This window comes from Humulus lupulus, chromosome 8, assembly GCF_963169125.1.
Source record: "Humulus lupulus chromosome 8, drHumLupu1.1, whole genome shotgun sequence".
Taxonomy (NCBI): domain Eukaryota; kingdom Viridiplantae; phylum Streptophyta; class Magnoliopsida; order Rosales; family Cannabaceae; genus Humulus; species Humulus lupulus.
The window spans coordinates 5,285,982-5,309,815 of NC_084800.1; the positions used below are offsets into that span (position 1 = coordinate 5,285,982).

At 36.5% G+C, this 23,834-nt stretch overlaps 2 protein-coding genes across 2 annotated transcripts; both read right to left on the reverse strand.

Moving 5' to 3' along the window:
• Positions 1-8,556: 8,556 nt before the first annotated feature.
• Positions 8,557-9,342, reverse strand: LOC133794920 (uncharacterized). The gene has a single exon (XM_062232362.1). It carries the CDS (start codon positions 9,340-9,342, stop codon positions 8,557-8,559), a length of 786 nt encoding a protein of 261 aa, XP_062088346.1.
• A 381-nt stretch (positions 9,343-9,723) lies between these two features.
• On the reverse strand, positions 9,724-10,863 carry LOC133794921 (uncharacterized). Its single transcript, XM_062232363.1, has one exon. It carries the CDS (start codon positions 10,861-10,863, stop codon positions 9,724-9,726), a length of 1,140 nt encoding a protein of 379 aa, XP_062088347.1.
• Positions 10,864-23,834: the final 12,971 nt, after the last annotated feature.

A 23,834-nucleotide genomic window follows, 5' to 3' on the forward strand; every position in this document is an offset into this window, starting at 1 on the left:
GTGTGTGCGTAACGGAGTATGTTTACTTCAACTAAACATGACCTTAATTTCAGATAATTTTTTAAGGGAAAATATTTGAGTCTCTTTGATTAAAAAATAAAAAAATTTGAAAATTATGCTTCAAATTCAGAGTTCATCACTACAAAGAAAAAAAACATCTTCTCGTCAATTTTTAATGTATATTTAGTCAGTGATGGAGGGGAAGGGGAAGGCTAAAGCCATCCTTTTGGGCTTGCAATTTGTTTTATTTTGGGTTCATTCTTTTGAGGATCTGGAGATTATTTCTCAGTTTTATTATTTATTAATTGTTTTCTTTTGTTTTGTGCCTAGGTCTGATAATATTGTAGCAGACAGTACTGTCCCTAAACCAAAAAAATATTACAACTGCCTAAGCTTTTCTTCTTACGATAACTTCAATTCTTTGAACTGTTCTTTTTGCCTAATTATATAAATATATTTGGGGAAAGAGTTAATTAGTTATTAGCCAGTGGTTTGTTTTCTGTATAGAAAAAGAGGACTGTCAAAATATATTTACAACATATGCTCTTTAATATTTATCGGTATCTTATTTGATTTTTCATAAAGTGACTTGGATCTTATAATTGAAAATGACTTTTGTTGGTTTCTTCTTCTATTGAAGATAAGGCCTGAGACAGATTTTTCTCATTCAGTCAACATATAATATAATCACTTTTTGCATAAAGGTTAATTATTCGATCCAAACGATCATTTCTTTTGTGACTTTTTTTTAAAAAAAAGTTGAAGCCCTTTCTGGATTCTTTTTACACGGAATAGACGAGAAATGTATTTGTATGTTCAAGAAAAAGTACATAAAGGGATAAGAAAGATATTTTTCTCGTCCCATTTGTAAGGAAAGCACCTAGACAGTTCTTTTTTCTTGTTGCTTTTCTTACAAAAGTGATGACAAAAGTCTCATTTTATATATATTTTTTGTCTTTTTAGATAAATATCGATTATGATAGAATAGCAAGAAGTCATGAAAAGCTAACTTAAAAAATGATAAGGAAACCTTTTTTTGTGAACTAGTGAGATGGGATAAAAATGCCCGCTTTCCTCACATGTTCATTCCCTCTATCTCTCACCCAAACTAACCCAAGACCCACAATCCCAACATCTCACAAAATTGGGATATTTTCACTCATCTTCGTCGGTCTCTCCATATCTCTGGTGGTGCTCATCATTTATTCACAAAGAAAAAAATATTTCTCATGAGTTTTTTTAGCAATTTCTAAGTGCATAATTATTATTAATGTTAATTTTTTGGCTGTTTTAATCTACATTAATTATATTCATTTGGAATTTTTTGATCTACATCGATTTCGATTATGCTTTAATGTCACATTGATAAAGTTCATTGAGAATCAATTCCTTAGTCGAAACCTAAGGTTTTTTTTTAAAAAAAAAATGATATCCATTGACACACCATTAAAATCTATCGAAAACTATCATTGAGGCTCTATTGAAAACCATCAAATTACAATGATATTTTTTTAAGTATTTAAAATGTATAAATATGTGCTTTTAATACATTCATCACTATATTGACTCACGAGCTACCTAATTATAAATTTCTCTTCAAAGAATGCTAAATATTAGTATTGTTGTGGATTTAATGATAAATCTTTATGTTTTAGGATAAATTGTCACGACCAAAGATATAGGCCACAACTTTTAATTCAATATTGGATATATAGAGAACATAATTAATAAGCTAGTTAAAATATTTAATTATTTTAATTAAAAGAACAGTTAGTTTTAAGTGAGGAATTAAAGAATAAATAATATACTTATATACTTACTGAAACATAAGGATCATTAGAATAACAAGAAGAGAAAAGTACTCAAGATGATATATTTTTTTCCCATAGGTTATACATTCTCATTTTATTATAAGTACAAATTATCATCATATCGAGGATATAGAGCTCAGTAATTAAAGAGTCTTTATTAGTATACCATTCTCATTCTTGAATTAAAATAAGATCCAAATGAAATATCTAATCGGATGTTACTATGCATAAAGAAAGCCAACTCGGAGGGCACTGGAAGAGAAATACCATTCTCACTGGAAGCTTATTGGTGGCCGCGGCCACTACTCTCGGATCTCCAGGCCGCGGCCAGTGATTCTTGATGGCCGCGACCACGGGTCATATTCTGGGCCATGTTCGTGCGGAGGCCGCGGCCAGGAGATCATGTTGGCCGCGGCCAATACTCCCTGTCTCCCAGGCCGCGGCCAATAAATGCTGGTGGCCGCGGCCACTGATCATTTTCTGCTCCTATATTTTTAGTTACGCGTGAAACCAAAATAAAAACCCCCAAAAAATTTTTCCTCAAACCCGAAAGCTCTCTCTTCTCTTCTCTCAGACCCATACCCCAAACCCCAATCTCTCATCTCAAACCCAAAACCTCTCTCTCTCCTCTCAGACCCCAAAACTCAAACCCCAAACCTCCCTCTCTCTTCTCTCAGACCTCAAACCCCAAACCCCAAACCACTACATCCACCCCAAACCTCTCTCTTCTCTTAGACCAGCTAGCACCAGAGCAGAGCAGAGCAACGAGGAACAAGGACGAGCTTTTACCAAGTTTGAATAGCGAAACAAGCACACAATCTCATCTGGCTCTGCTATTCGTGTTCTTCAATTTTCTTTTATTGTTTTGCCAAGACTTGGTTTTTCCTCAAAATGGTATATATATATATTTGTATATGTATATTTTTTTCTTGTTCAAAATCTCGGTGGTGTGGAAATAATGGTTTTAAGTTTTTGGTTGATTTTTCTTTTTTCTTGGGAAATTTTAATGTTTTGATTGTGTGTTTTGATAGATTTAGGCGGATCACTTTTTTTTCCCTTTCTTTTTTGGTGTTGGAAATTCTTTTGTGGCTTTCAGCAATGGCCTGGACTTAGTATATAACAAGTTTGAAGTGTTTATCTTTGTTCTTTGGTAAATTTGGGATTCATCAACTGGGTTTTTATTGAAGAAATATTCTTGTATGAATTCATCTTCTGTATTCATCAACTGGGTTTTTATTATAGGTATGCATATATATATATATATATATTACTCAATTTTTGTTTTCTAAAGGTGATGTGCTGATCTTTAAAATTGTGGTATTTACTATAATCTTGATGAATATGAAAAATCAATATTTTTGTTTGCTGAAAGTATGATGACCCTTAACCACATAATGTTCTTTGGGTAGTCGATTCTTCAATTTATTTAGTTCTGACTGTGTAATATGTACTTGTTTAATTATTATTCTATTAAAAAATGAAATTGGCAGCTAGCTTATTGCATTTTAGTATCATTTCTTTTTATATCTTTTATGTATCGTTTATATTTTTTTTTTATTAGTAATGGACAATTCATAATTTTTTCTATAATTTGATTTGTTTGTTTTGTGTAATCTGTTTTCTCGGCATGCATTAAATATTTTTAGTATCTACAACTACAACTACAACCATCTTTCTTTCTCTATACATAAAACTACTACATATATATGTTGTAGAAATTAATGTTGCTAGACTTTTAACTTGCTAAAATATAATAATATTATTATTAGTTTGATTATACAAACACTATAAGCCAATTCTTCCCCTTCCGATACTTACTAATACCCAAAATTTAGTTGATGATATTAGTTATTTATAGATTTTATTGTTTGGCAAAAAATTTGTGTTGAAATTAATCAACTACTCATCACTCTATTTGTTTGTTTTATTGTTAATATTGTAAACTTAATTTTTATATATATATTATTTTGTGAGCAGTGTAGTCTCGGCTAGAGGCATAGACTGTGATTTTGTCTAGATCTTTGGCGTATTTTACCATTGTACTGAGAGTGCTTCAGTGTATGGGGTAAGTCAGTGTTTTGAGAACTGAATAAGTTCTTGTATGAGCTGATTGGTTCTTGTATAAGTTTTTTCTGTTTGCTTTAAGTTTTTCTTGATGGTTTTGTCCTCTTGCTTGTTCTGTTTTGTGTGGTAATCTTAATATCAGGATTAAAAAATATATGTTTTTACTTTTTGCTCTGTGTTTTCTATTAAGTGTTCTGAATCTTAAGCTTATTTTATAGCAATCAAAGAATAGCTTAAGCTCTGTTTTTTCTGTGAAATCTCATTAGTTGTTTTTTTTTATGCAATCAATATTTATGGACTTTGTATCTTGAGGTATTCTTGTGGTTCTTTTATATGTTTAGGATTAATTAGGTGCCTATTTTGTTATTAGTTTGTGTATATGTGTGTTTAAATCAATTTCTTATCCTGTTTAGAGTATGATTTATGGTTTATTTTAAAGAGTGTTATTAGTTGGTATGTTGAGATTTTTAGTTAGAAATGTATACCTGTTTGAACTTTTTGAGTTGTCCTTAGTTTTTGAGTTGTGATTCATTACTTTGATTCATAATCATATCTTTTTCCAGATCAAGATTTGACTCTTTTTTTTCATTATTATTTGTTTTCAGTGGAATGATTGGTTTGCTTACAAATGGGGAACTTTTTCATTATTATCATATTGCAAGTTAAAGTTACAACTAACTCTTATATGTGCCTTGCATTGAGCATAACTCTTATTACTTGGATCCTTTTTATTTTATGTTAATTGTTTCGTGTTTTTTTTTTACTAATCTGGATGTTTTGTTTATTTTTTATTTTTTTGTGAATTAATTATAGTCTTACCATGTTTTGTGTTTGTTTTCATCAATTATATTTATAGCTTCATATAGTTCTCGAAGTTTAACTAAATTATGGATATAAGTTATTAATTTATTTTTTTATTAGTAAAGTTTGATGATTTCAATTTGTTTGATGCTTGATGTATGATATTTTGGTTTACTTTTATGGACAATTGCCTTGAATATTGCTTTTAACAGTTTTGGTTCAAAATGATAATTTGTGCTTGTGCAGGAATTCATCACTTTGAAGAATGATTCTTTATTGTTTTCATAAGGAGATTGATTAACTCTGTATGTTTGGGCTTTGGCTATAGTCAAATATATTTTCTGGAATATCTTTCTGTTTGATGCTCAATTCTTTGCTTGTACTGCTTTGTTAGATCATAATTTGCTTTAGTTCAAAGTTTTGAAGACTTTTTGTTAAAAGAAATTGGATTTTGATTTTTTTGCTTTTAGACATTATTGGTGTTTTTGAGAGTTATATTCTTATTTATGTATAGAGTACTCTCGATCTCTCTGTCTTCGCACCCTCACCTCACCCTCACTCTCGGTCTGCTCTCCGATCTCTCCCCGATCTCTCAGACGTCGAAGCCCAAGTAAGCTGAAACCCAACTCAGAATATATATAGTTGCTTTTATATATATTTATATATATATATTAAGTTGATTTAATTTTGTTTAAATTTAATTATTTGGGTTGATTTTGTGTAGAAATTGAAGGAGTATCTCTTGGAAATTCGGTCACTGGTATAAGATAATTTTGTGGCATCAAGGTATTTATTTTTTAATTATGTTATTGGTTTAATTAATATAATTAATATGTGAATGTGTGTACAAAGTGAGATGTGTTTAGTGATATATTTATATATGTGTATAAAATTGTAGTATGTGTTAGTATTTAAATTTGATTAATAATATGTATATTGTGAATGTTCTGGGAATTTTCTGAGTGTTTTTTGTAGGGTTTTAAATTTTTGGGATATGTTATAATAGAGATGTTATGCTGTCAAAATTTTGGTAGAGTTAGAGGACTAAATAAATAATAATATAATAAATAAGACATTAAATACTTAGAATTAACAAAATAAATTAAAGAATAAATTAAAATATTAGATAAATAATTTAATTTAATATTAACAATTTAATAATTTTAAAATAAAGTGAAAAATTATAATTTAATATTAACAAATTTAGTAATTTAAAAATAAATTAAATAATTAGATATATAATTTAAAAATAAATTAAAAGTTAGATAAATAATTTCAAAATAAATTACAAAATTATAATTTAATTTAATATTAACAAATTTAGTAATTTAAAAATAAATCAAAAGTTAGATAAATAATTTCAAAATAAATTACAAATTTAGATAAATGAATTAAAAAATTATAATTTTATTTAATATTAACAAATTTTTTTTTTTTTTTTGATGAATAAGGTCATTGTATTGCTCTAAACTTCCATGTACAAACAACCAAGAATTCCACACAAAAGGGAATAAACTTGGAACAAAAAACACTAACAGTATCATCTGAAACAGTTAACTCCTATACATTCAATCCCCTGTACAACTCTCAGCTATAAACTACCCAGGAACTCTCTATCTTTACTTGAAGCTTTACATGGTAGTACACTAAGTAATCTCAATTTACACTCATTTTGAATCATACTCACTGTGTGATTGTAGTGCCAGAGTTTCTGGTTCCAAAGAACATCATTCCTTGCCCTCCATATATGATAAACAGTAGCGGCAAGAATGGTCAACAGCATGCTCTTGTGTATACTTGATGTCTTGGCATGGGAAAGCCATTTCAGTAACCGCACCAGATTTATTGACTGTGTATGCCAGTTGAGCCAGTTTTTAATGGTGCTGAGACACTTCCTGCTATACAAGCACTGGAAAAAAAAATGCTCAATGCATTCATCTGCTTCCCCACAAAGTAGGCATACCGGGTCTAGAGATGAGTTGTATTTGATGATACGGTCCTTTGTATTCAATCTCTTCCACATGACCAACCACATGATGAATCTATGTTTAAGAATAATTAGTCTATCCCAAACAAACTTGTTCCAAGAAACTTTACTGTCATGAACACTCATCAGCTCTAATCCTCTTTTGATACTATATTGCTGAGATAAGAAGGAGCCAAGTGAGACTTTGTGCTTGAAACATTCTTTCACAGCAACTATACGTTTCCAATACCAGCTGCAATCCAGAGGGCAAGAATAATCCCACCAGCTCCTGTTTGCTATGTAAACACTATTGATCCATTTGACAAATAGGTTATCTTTTTCTTGGCAATATCCCAGACATATTTCCCTATGGCAGCCTCATTCCAATCAAGAATCCGTCTAAAGCCTAAGCCTCTTGCAGTTTTTGATAAACAGAGGTGATCCCATGCAATTAGGCCATGACTATGAGTATCCGAGGATCCTTTCCAAAGTAAGTAATTTTTTGGGTAAAATCATAAGCTGTGCCCAGTAAGAATGTATGGAGATTAGAACTGAATTAATCAACGTAACTCTCCCCATGTAGGAGAGGTTCCTGGTACTCCATAGACGAATTCTGCCAGTCATTTTCTCAAGGATACTGGTACATTCAGCGACAGAAATCTTCTTAGAGCAAATTGGTATACCAAGATACTGGAATGGAAGATAACTGCGAGTATAGCTAGATGTTTCAAGTACCCGATTCACATCAGATTCAAGCATGCCATGACAGTAAACCGCAGACTTAGATGTATTAGGACATAAACCTAAAGTTTTAGAGAATAGCTTCAAACCTCTCAGCATCAAAATGATTGAAAGATAATCTCCATGACAAAAAAGCAAGAGGTCATCCGCAAAACACAAATGATTCAGCTTTAATGTGGAGCATCGATCATGATATTTAAAGCTTGGCCAAGTCCCCACCTTAGTCAAGATCCTAGACAAGTACTCCATACCAAGTACAAACAACAAGGGGGAAATAGGATCCCCTTGTCTTAGACCTCTCCTTGCTGCAAAGAATCCATGTTGAGAACCATTAAGTAGTAATGAAAACTTAGGAGTGCGAATGCAAGTCAAAACCAGTTCAGTAAACTTTTGAGGAAAACCAAAGGCTTTGAACATCTCTTCTATAAAACTCCATTCAATGGTATCATATGCTTTCCTTAAGTTTATTTTGATCATGCAACTAGGTTTACAATTTTTTCGCCCATACAGTCTCACCAAGTCTTGACAAACCATGATGTTGTGAGCAATATATCGACCATGAACAAACCCCCCCTGATTTTCAGCAATTAAATCAAGGAGAATTCTCCGCAATCTCGAACAGATCATTTTTGATGCAGCTTTATAGATGACATTGCAGCAGGATATAGGTCGGAAATCACTTACATTTCGTGGGCAACTATTCTTTGGAATGATGGTGATTGTGGTAGCATTGATTTCTTTAAGGAGTCTTCCTGTGTTCAAAAAAGACAGCACTGCTTTTTCAACTTCAGCACCTACTACGTTCCAGTTATCTTGGTAGAAGCTGCTACCAAAGCCATCGGGACCAGGAGACTTCAGACCTGGAATAACAAAGATTGCCTCTTTTACTTCTTGAGCTGTATATTCTGCTTGGAGAATACTTATGTGCCTGTTCGTGATTTTTGGTCCGAGATCAATAATGTTTTGGTTCACCAAGATCCTTTGATGCATTTGAGAGCCTAACAGTTGCTGGAAAAATTGCAGAAATGCATGCTGTACACTGTCTGGTGTATCACACCACTTACCCTGATCATCTTCTATGGAAGAGACACGATTTTGGGTCCTCCTAGCCCTCAAAGAAGCATGAAATATGGTTGTATTATCATCTCCATTTTTAGCCCAAGTAATTTTAGCTTATTGAGCTAAGAAAATAGAGTATGCTTTAGACATCTTAATAAACTTCTCCCTGGCTGTTTGTTCCTCGAACAGAAGGTGACTGTTAAGAGGGTCATTATTAATTCGACCTTGCAACTCCAGTAATGCTTTCTGAGCTTCGGTTGCTTGCTGTTGCAGATCATTAAAACCCTCCTTATTAATACTCTTGAGTACCTGCTTCAATCTCTTCAATTTCGTGGTCAGTTTAAACATCTCAGTTCCTACAACTCCTTCATTCCAGCTTTGAGCTACTTTCTCATCAAAATTTCCAGCACCTTTCCACATACTAAAGTACCTAAAATGCTTTTTTCCGCAAACAACATCTTGGTGTAAAGAGACTAAGATGGGGCTGTGATCAAAAATACCTTCAGATAAGAAGACTGCCTCAGAAAAAGGAAAGGACTCAGCCCATGCAGAATTGACCAAGGCACGATCAATCTTAGAACAGACTCTGAATTCTGGCTGTTGCTTATTATTCCAGGTGAAGAAAGCGCCAGAGAATTTTAAATCCTCTAGTTGACAATAATCCACACAATCTCTAAATTCTTGGGTAGGTGCTTTAGTACTTCTCCTTCCAACTCTTTCCTTAGAGAACAAGATGTCGTTGAAGTCTCCAACTAGTAACCACGGCCCCTGCACTTGAGCTGAGACTTCTTTTAAATCCTCCCATAACTGCTTCCTTTTGTTGTCCTCATTGAACCCATACACTATTGTAATGCTAAACCATGCCTTGCATTGCTTAGAATGACCAATACCATGGATCATTTGAGCAGAACAGAATCGAATATCCAAATAAAAAATACTTGGCTGCCATGCTACGACTATTCTTCCTTTATCCAGCCATGAATTATTATTCGTAAAACACCAGTTCTGAAATAAGCTAGAATATAAAGGACCCATGCTTTTATTCTTTATTTTCTTTTCGAGGAGACTAACTAGCCCAACTCTTTTTGAAAAAATCAACTGTTTGATTTCATTATGCTTGTGTTGGCTATTAATCCCTCTCACATTCCAGCAAAGAATCCTATCCATTGGAAGCAGAGGGATCTCCCCCCTCTCTAGTAATACTATTAAAAACCTCTTTCTCCTGATTGTCCAACACATCAAACCGATTTGCCACTTTTGTAACAGCAGGTATCTCATTTATTAGTACTTTTTCCTCTTTTCAACTTTCTGAAACCCTTCCTCATCCACTATAGATGTCTTCTTCTTCACCTCATTCTCTTGCTTCTTGGGAATCCATTTCTGTTTCACTGTGTCCTTCCCTTCCTGTTTCTTCCTGCAATTATTGGTCTCATGCCCCATACCCGAGCATGTGTAACATACTAATGGTAACCATTCATACTTCACCTCTAATTCAACATCATGATTAAATTCATCAGTGAAAGAAACCGTAACAGGAAAATCTTGACCAATGCTTACCTCAATCAAAATTCTCGGATACATCAGCCTATCTCGATGCTTGGTAACATTGTCAACTTGCAAAGGAGTGCCAATCTGACCAACAATCTTGAACAAGGATTTTTCCCCCCAATACTTGATATCCAAACCCTTTAGTTGTATCCAGGTGGGAACACTGGTAATATCATCTTTGGTGAAGTCATCAATCGGATTCCATGGTTTCATGACCACTGGCTTTCGGTCAAAAAACACATAGCCACCTTGAAGAACTCTGTCTCGTTGTTCCATATTCTGGAATCGGATAATGAAAATTCCACGAGCAATCATTCCCACTTTAACTACTGCATCTTGCCACATCCTTCTTGCAAATCCATCAAGAACATGAAGAGGTATATTAGCTCCCATGACAAAACAGACAATTGAAGGTTGCCAGTAGCTCACTTCCTCCTCAATGTCTTCAAAGTCGATCTTCACTTTAGATTTAGGGCTCTGTTCTTGTTGTCCCTCTAGTTCAAGTTTCTCTTGAATCGACCCAGCAAACCGAGAGTCCAGGTTCTGAACAATGTTAGATCTAAAGACTGGAGGAGGAGTCTTCACCCCTGTGCTCACATTTTGGGCCACACGATTTGAATGAGATATCCAGTCCGAAAAATTCTGGTGTATCTCACCACGATTCCTGCAGTTCTCCTCCATATCTTCAGGGGAAAGAATCTCCTCAACCCCCAGCTTCATATCACCAGCTTCCTCATCAATTTCCAATTCTTTCACTCCCAGAATCGCATCCATAGATCGTGTCTTGATGATCCTATCAGAGGATGAAGGACCCTTTTTCTTTGATTTCACTTTCGATTTTGTTTTTCCGGCTACCTTCGCTCCTTTCGCCATGGCTCCGGTGAAACACCGAAGGAGAGAGAGGGAGAGGGAAAAACTTAATATTAACAAATTTAGTAATTAAAAAATTAGATAAATAATTTCAAAATAAATTAAAATTTTAGATAAATGAATTAAAAAATTATAATTTAATTTAATATTAACAAATTTAGTAATTTAAAAATAAATTAAAAGTTAGATAAATAATTTCAAAATAAATTACAAAATTATAATTTAATATCATAAGATTTTATAAGACATCATAAAACATCTAGTGTTAAAAAATATTTCTTTTTTTGTTGCTTTTCTTTGGTGATAAAATTTGATCACCAAAGATTGGATAGACGTTTTATATATTATCACTTAGTGATAATGTTTTATTAATTATTTTCAATCACGAAAAGCCTTAGACCCGTTCGGTGAAGCTGAGTCAGTAAGAACTCTTAAATATGCTTCTCCGAATTATCCAGGACGGTATGTGTCTGCATGGATAGTTTGGATTTTTTGTGTACCTATAATTTGATCTAGTACTCATTTTATTGTTTCGTTAATAGAGATTTCAATATGTGTCTCCTTATTTGTTCTCGTAAGTGGGCAAACTTAATTTTAGTCTGCCCACTTATGAGAACTATAGGGAGGTGCTACCGAAATTTTTACATAAATGAAACAATTTTAAGAGTGTAGATTAAATTATATGTATACTACAAATCTGAATGGGATAGGTTCTTTACCCTTATAGAAGTGGAGTGAAAAGGTGGATTAGGGCACACACACATAGTCAATAAGTTTTAATTATTGTTTATTCTTGTATCGTAGATGTCGATCGATAAGAGTTGGACAGCATTAAGGAAGCGTAACTGTGATGCTTATTGGAACGGTCTCCAAGACTTCTTGAGAATGGCAAAAGAACACGTAGACTGCGACGGGAGAATTTTTTGCCCGTGTGTGAGGTGCCTGAATGTTAAACTACAAACTATAGATACAATGGAGGCTCATGTCTTTGACAAGGGTTTTCGACAGAGTTATCAAAAGTGGGTTTACCACGGTGAGGTGGAAGCTAGTGTCGTCAATGAGGTAGTTGAGGAGAATGAAGATGTAGACGAGATGGTTGACGTCGTTGATGATTTCCTCTTACCGAAAAATGCAGAGGAAGTAGATGGTGTGTCTGGCAGTCGAATGGGACAGTATTATGACGAGTTGTTCGACGAGATTGAAGCTGAGTTGTATCCGGGTTGTGATTGGATATCATCCTTAAACATTTTGGCGAAGTTGATGCATTTGAAAGTTAGAGGGAAGTGGCCAAATAACTCTTTCAATGAATTGTTGAAGTTACTAAAATTTGCATTTCCGAAAGATAATAAAATTCCCCCAACACACTATGAGGCGAAAAAGAAGCTGAGTAAGTTAGGGTTGGGATATCAATCAATCCATGTGTGTAAATATGATAGTTCCTTATTTTATAATGAGCATGCAAGCAAAGATTCATGTCATGTGTGTGGGAGTAGCCGATGGGTCAATGAAAAGAAGAAGGGGAAAAGGTTCCACACAAAGTGATGCGTTACTTTCCGTTGACTCCCAGATTAAAGCGAATGTACAGTTCAAGACATACAGCTAATGACATGTTATGGCATCATACTGGGAGATCAATAGAAGATGGGGTGATGCGTCATCCGGTTGACGGGTCTGCATGGAAAGACTTTGATGCCACCCATCCTGATTTTGCAAAAGATCCTAGAAATGTTCGTCTAGGCTTGGCTGCTGATGGGTTTAATCCTTTTGGCAACATGATCTTATCATACATCATGTGGCCTATGATTTTGACGAACTACAATCTCCCTCCTTGGCTATGCATGAAGGAAGAGTATTTTATGCTAACTCTGTTTATTCCTGGGCCAAAATCACCGGGTAAAGACATGGATGTATTTCTAAGACCCTTGGTGGATGAGTTAAAACAATTGTGGATTAACGGGGTCGACACAAGAGATGGCACAAGGAATGAATTGTTCAAGATGCGTGCAGCCCTTCTGTGGACAATTAACGATTTCCCTGCTCGTAGTAGCTTGTCTGGTTGTTTAGAGTCCAAGAACTTTACTTAGCTAATTATTTAGTAGTATTAGAGTATGTATAGTATTATCTTTGTAACTGTGGATTTTTGGTTCAGACCGGGAATTATTTGGACACTCATAGTAGTACTTATAGATTTTCTAAGTTTAACGTATAGTTTAAGAATATTAACTTTAACCTAAGGTTTGATTATATGACTGATATTAAGGATAATATTTATTATACTATAAGGTTTAGATGAGGACCAATAGGATTTTAAGCACATGTTATGAATGGGTGATTAAGGATTAAGTATTTTGAGGATTAAATTTAATAAGGAGTAAAGTTTGAATGCTATAAGGTCAGTCAGAAGCTTTGAATACGTTGAGGGCTTAGTCAAGGCTGTTTACTCCATTCAAACTTAGCTAAAAATGTGTAATTTCGTGTTTAATTAATCAGCGTGTGCCGATATATCGCAGCTATAGGGGGCGATATATCGCAGCACGTAGATACGGAAAACACAAGACGATGCACGACAGCCTCGAGCATACTGGCCCAGGCGATATATCGCCTACAAGGGGCGTTATATCGCCTCTATCAGTGTATTTTGAAATGTTTTAAATTCATTTTCCATTCAGCCATTCAACCTCTTGATAAGTCCAGCATCTTTTTGAACGAGTCTTCAGCCTCTGCTGAACGATTATTCAAATTATTTTCACCTAAAAAGCTATTATTTTTATTCAAGTAAAATCAAGATCCTTTCATTCCTAAACTCTATAAATAGGACCTAGTACCCAGCCATTATTCATCTTTTGCTCTAAGTTCAGAGGCTGCAAGTACTAAGTGAGTGTGACAGTGTAAACACCTGGGTTGGGAAATCATAAGCTTGATCATTATAAGCTTATCAAACACTTTGGGAAGTAAGGTTTTAGAGTATTTCGGTTTGAGGTGTAGATTGGTCTTACAAGTCTTCAAGGTAACCCAAAAACTCTAGTTCAATTTTGTATTTGTTCTTTTAAGTTCTCATAGTCTTCTACTCAGCCTCTAACCTTAATCTTTATTTTGGTTAGGAAATCTAAGTTCTTGAGCACATAAGTTTTGGTAAGTATGTTTCTCAATGGTTTAGTCTTCCCATTCCTTTTCATCTCTTTCTCTTCATTAGACTCACTCTTTTTCATAATGATTATTAGGAGTGTTCCAAAGTCCCAACACTGTCCACATATCCCGGTAACTTTGGTAAGGAAAATAGGATAGAATCTATATGTTATATGCTTATGTTATCTTATGTTTTTATGTTATGATATGTATGTTTGTAGGCTTGGGCATATGACCCATATGACTAACAAGCCCCAAATAGATTATGGGCATATGACCTGCTTAGCTAGTAGGACCCCACTAATCTAATGGGCATATGACTTGTTTAGTCTATGGGACCCCAAGTAATAATGGCCATTATAGTATGTATATGATAAAGTGTTATGTTAAGTTTTTATGTTTCTTATGAAATTTATGATTATGACTATGTGTTAGATTTTCCTTGCTGGGCATTAAGCTCATTCCTTTCTGTTTTATGTGCAGGAAAATAGCTTTAGAGGCGGTAAGATTCGTGGACGCTTAGAGAATGTGTATTGGTGATGAACGGATTCAAGGAGTCGAGAGTTCGATTTCGAGGATGCAGTCGTTTACTTATGGTCTTTATATGTAAATTCCGCACTTACTATGTAACCCCTTTATTTTTAAATCATGTTATATTTTTGTTTTTCAAACAATGGGATCCCATATCCTTCTTGATATTTTGTAAGTAACTCTTATTTTTACAAGTTACTTAATAAAATTATGGTATTTTTGCAAATGTAAGTTCTATTAAGGTTTTGTATGTATAGTTTCGTTAATGGTCCAAAAGTCTAGAGTAGTGGGTCATTACAGGTTGGAGCGGCCAAGGGTATAAAGCATGTCCAACGTGCAATGAAGACACCACTTCCATTCGAGTGATTGGTAAGACTTCGTATGTCGGTCATAGGCGATTCTTGAGGAGTAATCATAAGTATAGAAGGGACAAGGAATTTGATGGCAAAGTTGAGAAAAGAAATCCTCCACAATAGTTTACTTGTCAACAAGTTTTAGATCAAGTCAATGCTTTACCGCTTCAAGTGTCTGGTAAACATGACAGATTTGGGGGGGTGAAGCGCAAGCGAGGTGCAGGGGAAAGTAATTGGAGGAAAAAAAGTATTTTCTATGAACTTGATTACTGGAGTTAAATCAGTTAAAACACAACCTAGATGTGATGCATGTTGAGAAGAATGTGTGCGACAGTATCCTTGGGACTTTGTTAGATAATGATAAATCTAAGGACACCACTAACGCAAGACATGATTTAAAGAATATGGGGGTTAGGAAATCGTTATGGATTTACGAGGATGCCAATAAAAGGTTAATGAAACCGCATGCTCCATACGTGTTCACTTTTGAACAGAGGCGAGATTTTTGTCAATTTTTGAAAGGAGTGAAGTTGCCCGATGGTTTTTGTTCTAATCTAAAGAAAAAAGTCACAGACAATGACTCAAACATTGTTGGGTTGAAGTCCCATGATTGTCATGTGATAATGCAACGATTACTTGCAGTAGGTGTTCGCAAGTTTTTACCAGAATCTATATCCACTACCATCACTGAATTGTGTAATTTCTTCAAACAATTGTGCTCTAGGACACTGAACGTTTCTGATATGGAGAAAGCTAAGGATGACTTGATTGTTATTTTATGCAAGATGGAGTTGATTTTCCCTCCAGCATTCTTTGACATAATGATCCATCTGGTTTTGCACTTGCCTGATGAAGCAATATTGGGAGGACCTGTATTTATGAGGTGGATGTATCCTTTTGAAAGATACATGAAAAAATTAAAAAACTATGTCAGGAATAAAGCTCGTCCTGAAGGATCTATAGCAGAAGAATATGTTGCAGATGAGGCTTTGACATTTTGTTCAATGTATTTCAAAGGTGTGGAAACAAAATTTAATCAGCCTGATCGTAACGAAGATGCACCGTATGTGAATCGACACCTCACAGTGTTTGAATCTCAATGTCGTCCTCTTAGTAAGGGAATTCCCGTGCCCCTCGATGAAAATACTCGGAATAAAGCTGAGTGGTTCATATTGGATAATTCTCCAGAAACTGAAGTGTATTTAGAGTAAGTACATAATTAATATTCATTTTATTCTTTGTTCAATCTACTCTTTAATTAACAATACTGACATTGTTAATTAATTAACAGGGAACACCTAACTGAGGTGCAACAAAGAGATATGGTTGCCAATCATAAATTGATACATAAGAAAGAGTTTCGTTCATGGTTTCATAAGAAGGTAATACTTGTACTTAGCAAATTGCATACTACAAATTACATTCTCATTCTAATATATTTCTTTATTATTAGATATATGACTTGCACCAGCTTGGGTTATTAGAGCATGCTGATGAATTACTAGCTTTAGCATCTGGGTCAGATCTATTAGCTTACTCCTACCAAGCATGTATAGTGAACGGAGTTCGATTTGTTTCATACAATCGAGATCAGAATCAAATTACACAAAATAGTGGAGTGTGTTTCATACAATAAGGAAACTTGGTTCATTGATTTGTATCCACCCTCACCGAACTTAGTCATTATTCATTTTATTTAGTATTTATTATGATTGCAAAAATAAAATCAAACTCATACATGATAATAAAATAGCATGTTATTCATTTGGAAAAAAAAATTCACTTATTACAATCATAAAATAAAGAAAGAAATAAAACAAACAAACAAAAACTACTATTCTAAAAATCGGGATCTTCTACATCTGATCCTTCATCTAGCATATCATCATCTATCTCCTCATAATCATCATTGTCATGTGCATCAAAATGTCCTCTAGGAAGGTTTGTGAGAATCCTATGTTTTTGCTCATTTGTGAACTGAAACTCAAATTTTGCAGTGAACCTAACTAAGAGGAAATAATATCTCATCGCTAATGGCAGTTCGTCCTCATCATTCATTGTTTCCCATATTTCTTCTAAGGCTGCTATTACAGGATGGAAATCTTTAAATAGCCTAATTATTAATACATATTGTTCCGTTGATCTCAACATTATTTGCTTAGACTCTTGAAGGTGACCTATCTCTTGGTGGAACAAGAGCAATCTTCGAGTGATTCTTTCTAGTGGTCCTACAGTGTTTCTTGGCTCCCTTATTCTTTTTAAAGCCTTAATGGCTCGGATATCTTGATAGGTTAAAGCTCCGTTCATACTTAACTGAAAACATAAACACTAAAGTTGTTAGCTATACACATAAGCAAAATAATTATAACTTAAATACTTACTTGGCAGTCAGATTCGGAGCTTTTGAGTGTGTGTATCGAGGAGAACTTCATGCGAAGGAACCGTTGCTCTGATACCAACTGTAATGACCCAACTACTCTAGACTTTGGACCATTAATGAAAACTATACATAGACCCTAATCTTTAATAGAACTTACAAGTGAAAAAGATCATACTTTATTAAAAACTTGTAAAAACCAATATTCAAACTTACATAACTCAAAGCAGGATATGGGATCCCATTGTTCTTAAAAAGAAAACATATCTTAATTGAAATGAAAAGAGATTACATAAATAGGTGCGGAAAATACATATAAAGTATAAATAAAGACTACATCCTCGAAATCGAACTCTCGACTCCTTGAATCCATTCATCACCGATTCACATTCTCCCAAGCATCCACGAATCTTTTCCGCCACTATAGCTATTTTCCTGCACATTTAAACAAAAAGGAATGAGCCTAATGCCCAGCAAGGAAAATCTACCACATAGTTCATATACATAAATTTCATATGAAACATAAAAAAAAACATAACATAACACTTATATCATACACATACTATAATGGCCATTATTACTTGGGGTCCCATAGACCAAACAAGTCATATGCCCATTAGATTAGTGGGGTCCTACTAGCTAAGTAGGTCATATGCCCATAATCTATTTGGGGTCTTGTTAGTCATATGGGTCATATGCCCAAGCCTACATACATACATATCATAACACATTTCATATCATAAAAACATAAGATAACACATATAAAACATATAACATATGAATTCTATCCTATTTTTCTTAACAAAATACCGGGATAAGAGGACAGAGGTGGGAGTTTGGAACACTCCTAAGAACCATTTGAAAAAGAGTGAGTATAGAGAAGAAGAGAAATGAAAGGAATGGAATGACTAAACCATTGAGAAAATACTTACCAAAAACTTATGTGTAAGTTCTTAGATTTCCTAAACAAAATAAGAATAAGGTTAGAAGGCTGGTAAAATATTATGAGAACTTAAAGAAAATAATACCAATGAACTAGAGTGTGGAAATACCTTGAAGACTTGTAAGACCAATCAAAACCTCGAACCGAAATACTATAAATCCTTACTTTCCCAAGTGTTTGATAAGCTTATGATGATCAAGCTTATGATTTCCCCACCCAAGTGTTTACACTCTCACACTCACCTAGCAACTTGCAGCCTCTGAACTTAGAGCAAAAGATGAATAATGGATGGGTACTAGGTCCTATTTATAGAGTTTAGGAATGAAAGGATCTTAATTTAACTTGAATAAAAACAATGGATTTTTAGGTGAAAATAATTTGAATAATCGTTCAGCAGAGGCTGAAGACTCGTTTAAAAAGGTGCTGGACTTATCAAAAGGTTGAATGGTTGAATGGAAAATGAATTCAAAAGCATTCAAAATATGCTGAAGGAGGCGATATATCGCCCCTTATAGGCGATATATCGCCTGGACCATTATGCCCGAGGCAAACGTGCATCGTTTCGTGTTTTCCGTATCTACGTGTTGCGATATATCGCCCCCTATAGCTGCGATTTATCGTCATTCGCTGATTATTTAAACACGAAATTACACATTTTTAGCTTAATTCAGATTGAGTAAACAGCCTTGACTAAGCCCTTAAACGTATTCAAAGCTGCTGACTGACCTTAGAGCATTCAAACTTTACCCTTATTAAGTTAAATCCTCAAAATACTTAATCCTTAATCACCCATACATAACATGTGCTTAAAATCCTATTGGTTCTTATCTAAACCTTATAGTATAATAAATATTGTCCTTAATATCAGTCATATTAATCAAACCTTAGGTTAAAATTAATATTCTTAAACTATAGGTTAAACTTAGAAAATCTATAAGTACTACTATGAGTGTCCAAATAATTCCCGGTCTGAACCAAAAATCCACAGTCATAAAGATAATACTATAATTACTATAATACTACTATCTAACTAGCTAAGTAAAGTTCTTGGACTCTACAATTCTCCCCTACTAAAAAGAATTTCGTCCTCGAAATTTACTTACCAAATAACTCCGGATACCGGCCTTGCATGTCCTCCTCCAACTCCCACGTTGCCTCTCGTTCAGAACTATTACTCCATAGGACTTTGACTATAGGAAAGCTCTTGGACCCTAACTGTTTCATCCCCTATCTAGGATGCTAACCGGTCGTTCCTCGTAACTTAAGTCTTTCTGGAGTGCTATTGTATCGTACTTGAGGACGTGAGATGGGTCTGACAAATATTTGCGTAGCATCGAGATGTGGAACACATTGTGACTATCGGCTAGTGATGGCGTTAGGGCTAGTCTATACGCAACTGGTCCCACTTTGTCCAATATCTCAAAAGGACCTATGAATCGGGGACTAAGCTTGCCTTTATTCCCGACCCGCTTGACACCTTTCATAGGAGATATCTTCAGGAAGACTTGATCTCCAACTTGGAATTCCACATCGCGTCGCTTGGCATCCGCATAGCTTTTCTGACGACTTTGAGCAGCAAGCATACGTTGTCTAATAAGCGCTACTGCTTCTTGAGCTTGTCTAACAGCTTCGGGGCCTAGAAGCTGCCTTTCCCCTACCTCGTCCCAGTGCAACGGTGATCGGCACCTTCTTCCATATAGCAACTCATAAGGTGCCATCCCGATCGTTGACTGGTAGTTGTTGTTGTACTAGAACTCGATCAGCGGCAAGTACTTATTCCATGATCCTCCGAAATCAAGTACACACGCGCGTAGCATATCCTCTAAAATCTGAATCGTACGCTCGAACTGCCTATTTGTCTGAGGATGAAAAGCTGTACTAAGGCTTAACTTAGTACCCATATCTTGCTGTAAACTCCCCCAAAATCTCGATGTAAACACCGATCCTCTATCTGAAACTATTGTCTTGGGGATTCCATGCAACCGTACTATCTCTTGGATGTAAATGTCTGCATATTGGTCTGCCGTGTATGAAGTCTTAACAGGCAGGAAATGAGCCGACTTGGTTAGTCTATCTATTACTATCCAAGCGGAATCATGCTGCTTATTCGTCTTTGGCAGACCCGTCACGAAGTCCATGGCTATATCGTCCCACTTCCATTTTGGTACGCTAAGCGGTTGCAATAAACCTGCAGGCCGCTGAAGCTCTGCTTTCACTTGCTGGCATATAAGACACTTAGATACATACTCTGCTATGTCCTTCTTCATCCCTGGCCACCAGTAGATTGCCTTGATGTCATGAGTCATCTTGGTTGCCCCTGGGTGAACTAAGTACGGGGTGCTGTGCGCTTCTTCTAGAATCGTCTTCTTAATACTTTGATCACTTGGCACAATACCCGATCCTTATATCTCAATAATCCTTGGTTAGATGTTGAGAAATCTGTAGCCTTTCCTTCTCTGACTGCATCTATGTGTGCTGCTAGTGTGTTGTCATGTCCCTGACCAATTCGTATATCCTCTAACAAATTCGATTGGATAGACAAGTTAGCCAGCTTGCCTACAACCACTTCTATTCCGACACTGATCAGCTCCTGCTGTAGCGATTTTTCTATTCCAGATAAAGCTGCTAAATTCCCATAATTTTTCCTACTAAGCGCATCGGCAACTACGTTTGCCTTTCCTGGGTGGTATAGGATTTCGTAGTCGTAATCCTTTACTAACTCCAACCACCTGCGCTGCCTCATGTTGAGCTCCTTCTGAGTAAAGAAGTACTTTAAACTCTTGTGGTCCGTATAAATCTCGCACCGTTCTCCGTAAAGATAATGGCGCCAGATTTTTAACACAAAGACCACCGCTGCCAACTCCATATCGTGAGTTGGATAGCGCTATTCGTACTCCTTTAACTGTCGTGAGGCATAGGCTATCACCTTGTCATTTTGCATCAGCACGCATCCCAATCCTAGCTTTGATGCATCGCAATAGACCACGAACTTATCGTTGGGTGTCGGTACACTGAGTACTGGTGCTGAGCAAAGCTTATCTTTAAGCAACTGGAAGCTTTCTTCACACTTATCATTCCAGTTAAACTTTTGTTGTTTCCGGGTTAGGTTGGTGAACGGAGTGGCTATCTTAGAAAAGCCCTCTACAAACTTCCTATAATAACCTGTTAACCCTAGGAAGCTTCTTACTTCAGATGCGTTCTTTGGTCTGGGCCAATCCTTCACGGCCTCTACCTTCGATGGGTCTACTGCAACTCCGTCTTTCGATATAATGTGCCCGAGGAACGCCACTTGCGACAGCCAAAACTCGCATTTCTTGAACTTTGCGTAGAGTTGATGCTCCTTCAATCGCGTCAAAATCAGCCTCAAATGTTCCTCGTGCTCTACTTCATCCTTGGAGTATATCAAAATGTCATCGATGAACACAACGACGAACCTATCTAGGTAATCCTTGAAGACCCTATTTATTAAGTCCATAAACGCGGCTGGTGCGTTAGTAAGACCAAAGGACATAACCAAGAACTCGTAATGTCCATAACGAGTCCTAAAGGCTGTCTTAGGAATATCTTCCCCCTTTACCTTGAGCTGATGGTACCCGGACCGTAAATCGATCTTTGAAAACACAGTTGCGCCTCGAAGTTGATCAAACAAATCGTCAATCAAGGTAGCGGGTACTTGTTCTTAATCATTACTTTGTTCAGCTCACGATAGTCTATGCACATCCGCACACTTCCGTCCTTCTTCTTCACGAATAGTACCGGAGCTCCCCATGGTGAATGGCTTGGCCTAATAAAACCCAAGTCTAGGAGTTCTTGTAGCTGCGTCTTTAACTCCTTGAGTTCCGTAGGTGCCATTCGATATGGTGCCTTAGAGATAGGCTCGGTGCCTGGTACTAATTCTATCGTGAAGTCTATTTCTCGAGTTGGCGGCAATCCTGGCAAGTCATCGGGAAATACCTCTGGAAATTCTTGTATAACACGGACATCTCCAACCTTAAGTGGCGTCTCCCTTTCCACGTCATGATGCTGGCTAAGAATGCTTGACATCCTTTCTCCATCATTCTCTGAGCTTTGAGAGATGACACTAACGGGGTGCGTAACCCTGCAGCTTGTCCCATGAAGCATAGTCTCTGGCCGTCAGGAGTCTCGAACATCACCTTCTTGCGTTTACAGTCGATGGTTGCGCCGTGCCATGCTAGCCAATCCATGCCTAGTATCACGTCAAAGTCCTTGATCACCAGTTCTATCAGGTCTCCTTCTAGTTCTATGTCCTCAATTTTGATCGGTACGCCTCATACTATCCGTGATGATAGAACTACTTTGCTCGAAGGCAACTCGGTTACATACCTAGTTCTAAATCTTTCACAAGGTTTGTCTAGTTTTTCTATCATTCCTAACGAGATATACGAATGAGTTGCTCCCGAATCAAATAATACATGACATAAGTTATTGAGGATAGAAACCTGACCTGTGACCACCTTGTTGCTAGCATCAGCCTCTCCTTGGGTTAAGGCAAAAACCCTAGCAGGAACCATCTTTTCGTCCTTCTTCCCTTCTGGCTTCTGCTGAGGACAATCTCTTTTACGATGCCCTTCCTGACCACAGTTAAAGCATTCCTTGGTGTTTGTGCGGCATTCTCCAGGATGCTTCTTCTGACACTTAGCACATGGCGGGTATTCTACGTAGCCTGACCTATTTCCTCCATTATTCGTACGTGCCTTCTTATCGCTATCGAACTTCTTGTTATCCGGATGCCGTCTTTTCTGGCCGTTAACGTTGTTGCTGGACTGATTGTTGCCATTATGGTTGTTGTTCCGACTGGCCTGAGGTTGGCTCTGCTATCTAGGTTCAGGCTTTCTGGCTTCTTCTTTGCTTACATTGGCCTGCAACCTTTCTACTTCGATTGCCGTCTCAAGAACGTCGGCATATGTAGTGTTCCCCAGGTTTGCTAGCTTAACCCCCATCTCGATCTTCGGTCGAAGTCCTCTAACGAACTTGTTCACCCTCAGAAAATCGGTTGGAACCATCTCAGAGGCGAACTTGGCTAAGCAGTCAAACTGACGAGCATATTCTGCCACTGATAAATTACCTTGCTTCAAGTTGGCAAACTCCTCAACTCTTGAAGCGAGTACAGTTGAGTTGTAGTACTTTTTGTGGAAGAGCTCCACAAATCGGGTCCATGTCATGGTGGCAGCATCATGAGATTGCTGGACCAAGTCCCACCATATCCTGGCATCCTTCTTGAGCAAAGACGAGACGCAGAATATGTGGTCCGCATTACTGAGATTCATATGCATCAGAATCGGCTCCACATTCCTTAGCCACTCTTCTGCCTCAAAGGGGTCTGTAGTCCCTTTGAAGTTTGGAGCGTGCTGCTTGTGGAACCTTTCATACACTGGCTCCATGTTCGGTACTGGATAGGGCGTGTAGTTTGTCACTGGCCATCCCCCATATGGACCAACTTGTTAGGGTGCTGGGGCCATTTGTTGTGGCTGCGGCTGCGGCGGAGGCTGAGGCTGAGTTTGAGCCTGTTGGCGTTGTTACTGCAGAAGTTCCTCGACTTGCTGCTGCAGTCTAGCGATCTCCGCGGTGTTGTCAGCTGGTGGTGCCGGCGTGTTGCGGCGGGCGGTAGCACGCACTCCCTTTC

What these genes read in the sequence shown, in the direction of transcription:
- LOC133794921 (XM_062232363.1), bottom strand. Translation starts at nt 10,863, where the DNA reads ATGGCGAAAGGAGCGAAGGTAGCCGGAAAAACAAAATCGAAAGTGAAA.
- LOC133794920 (XM_062232362.1), bottom strand. Translation starts at nt 9,342, where the DNA reads ATGATCCATGGTATTGGTCATTCTAAGCAATGCAAGGCATGGTTTAGC.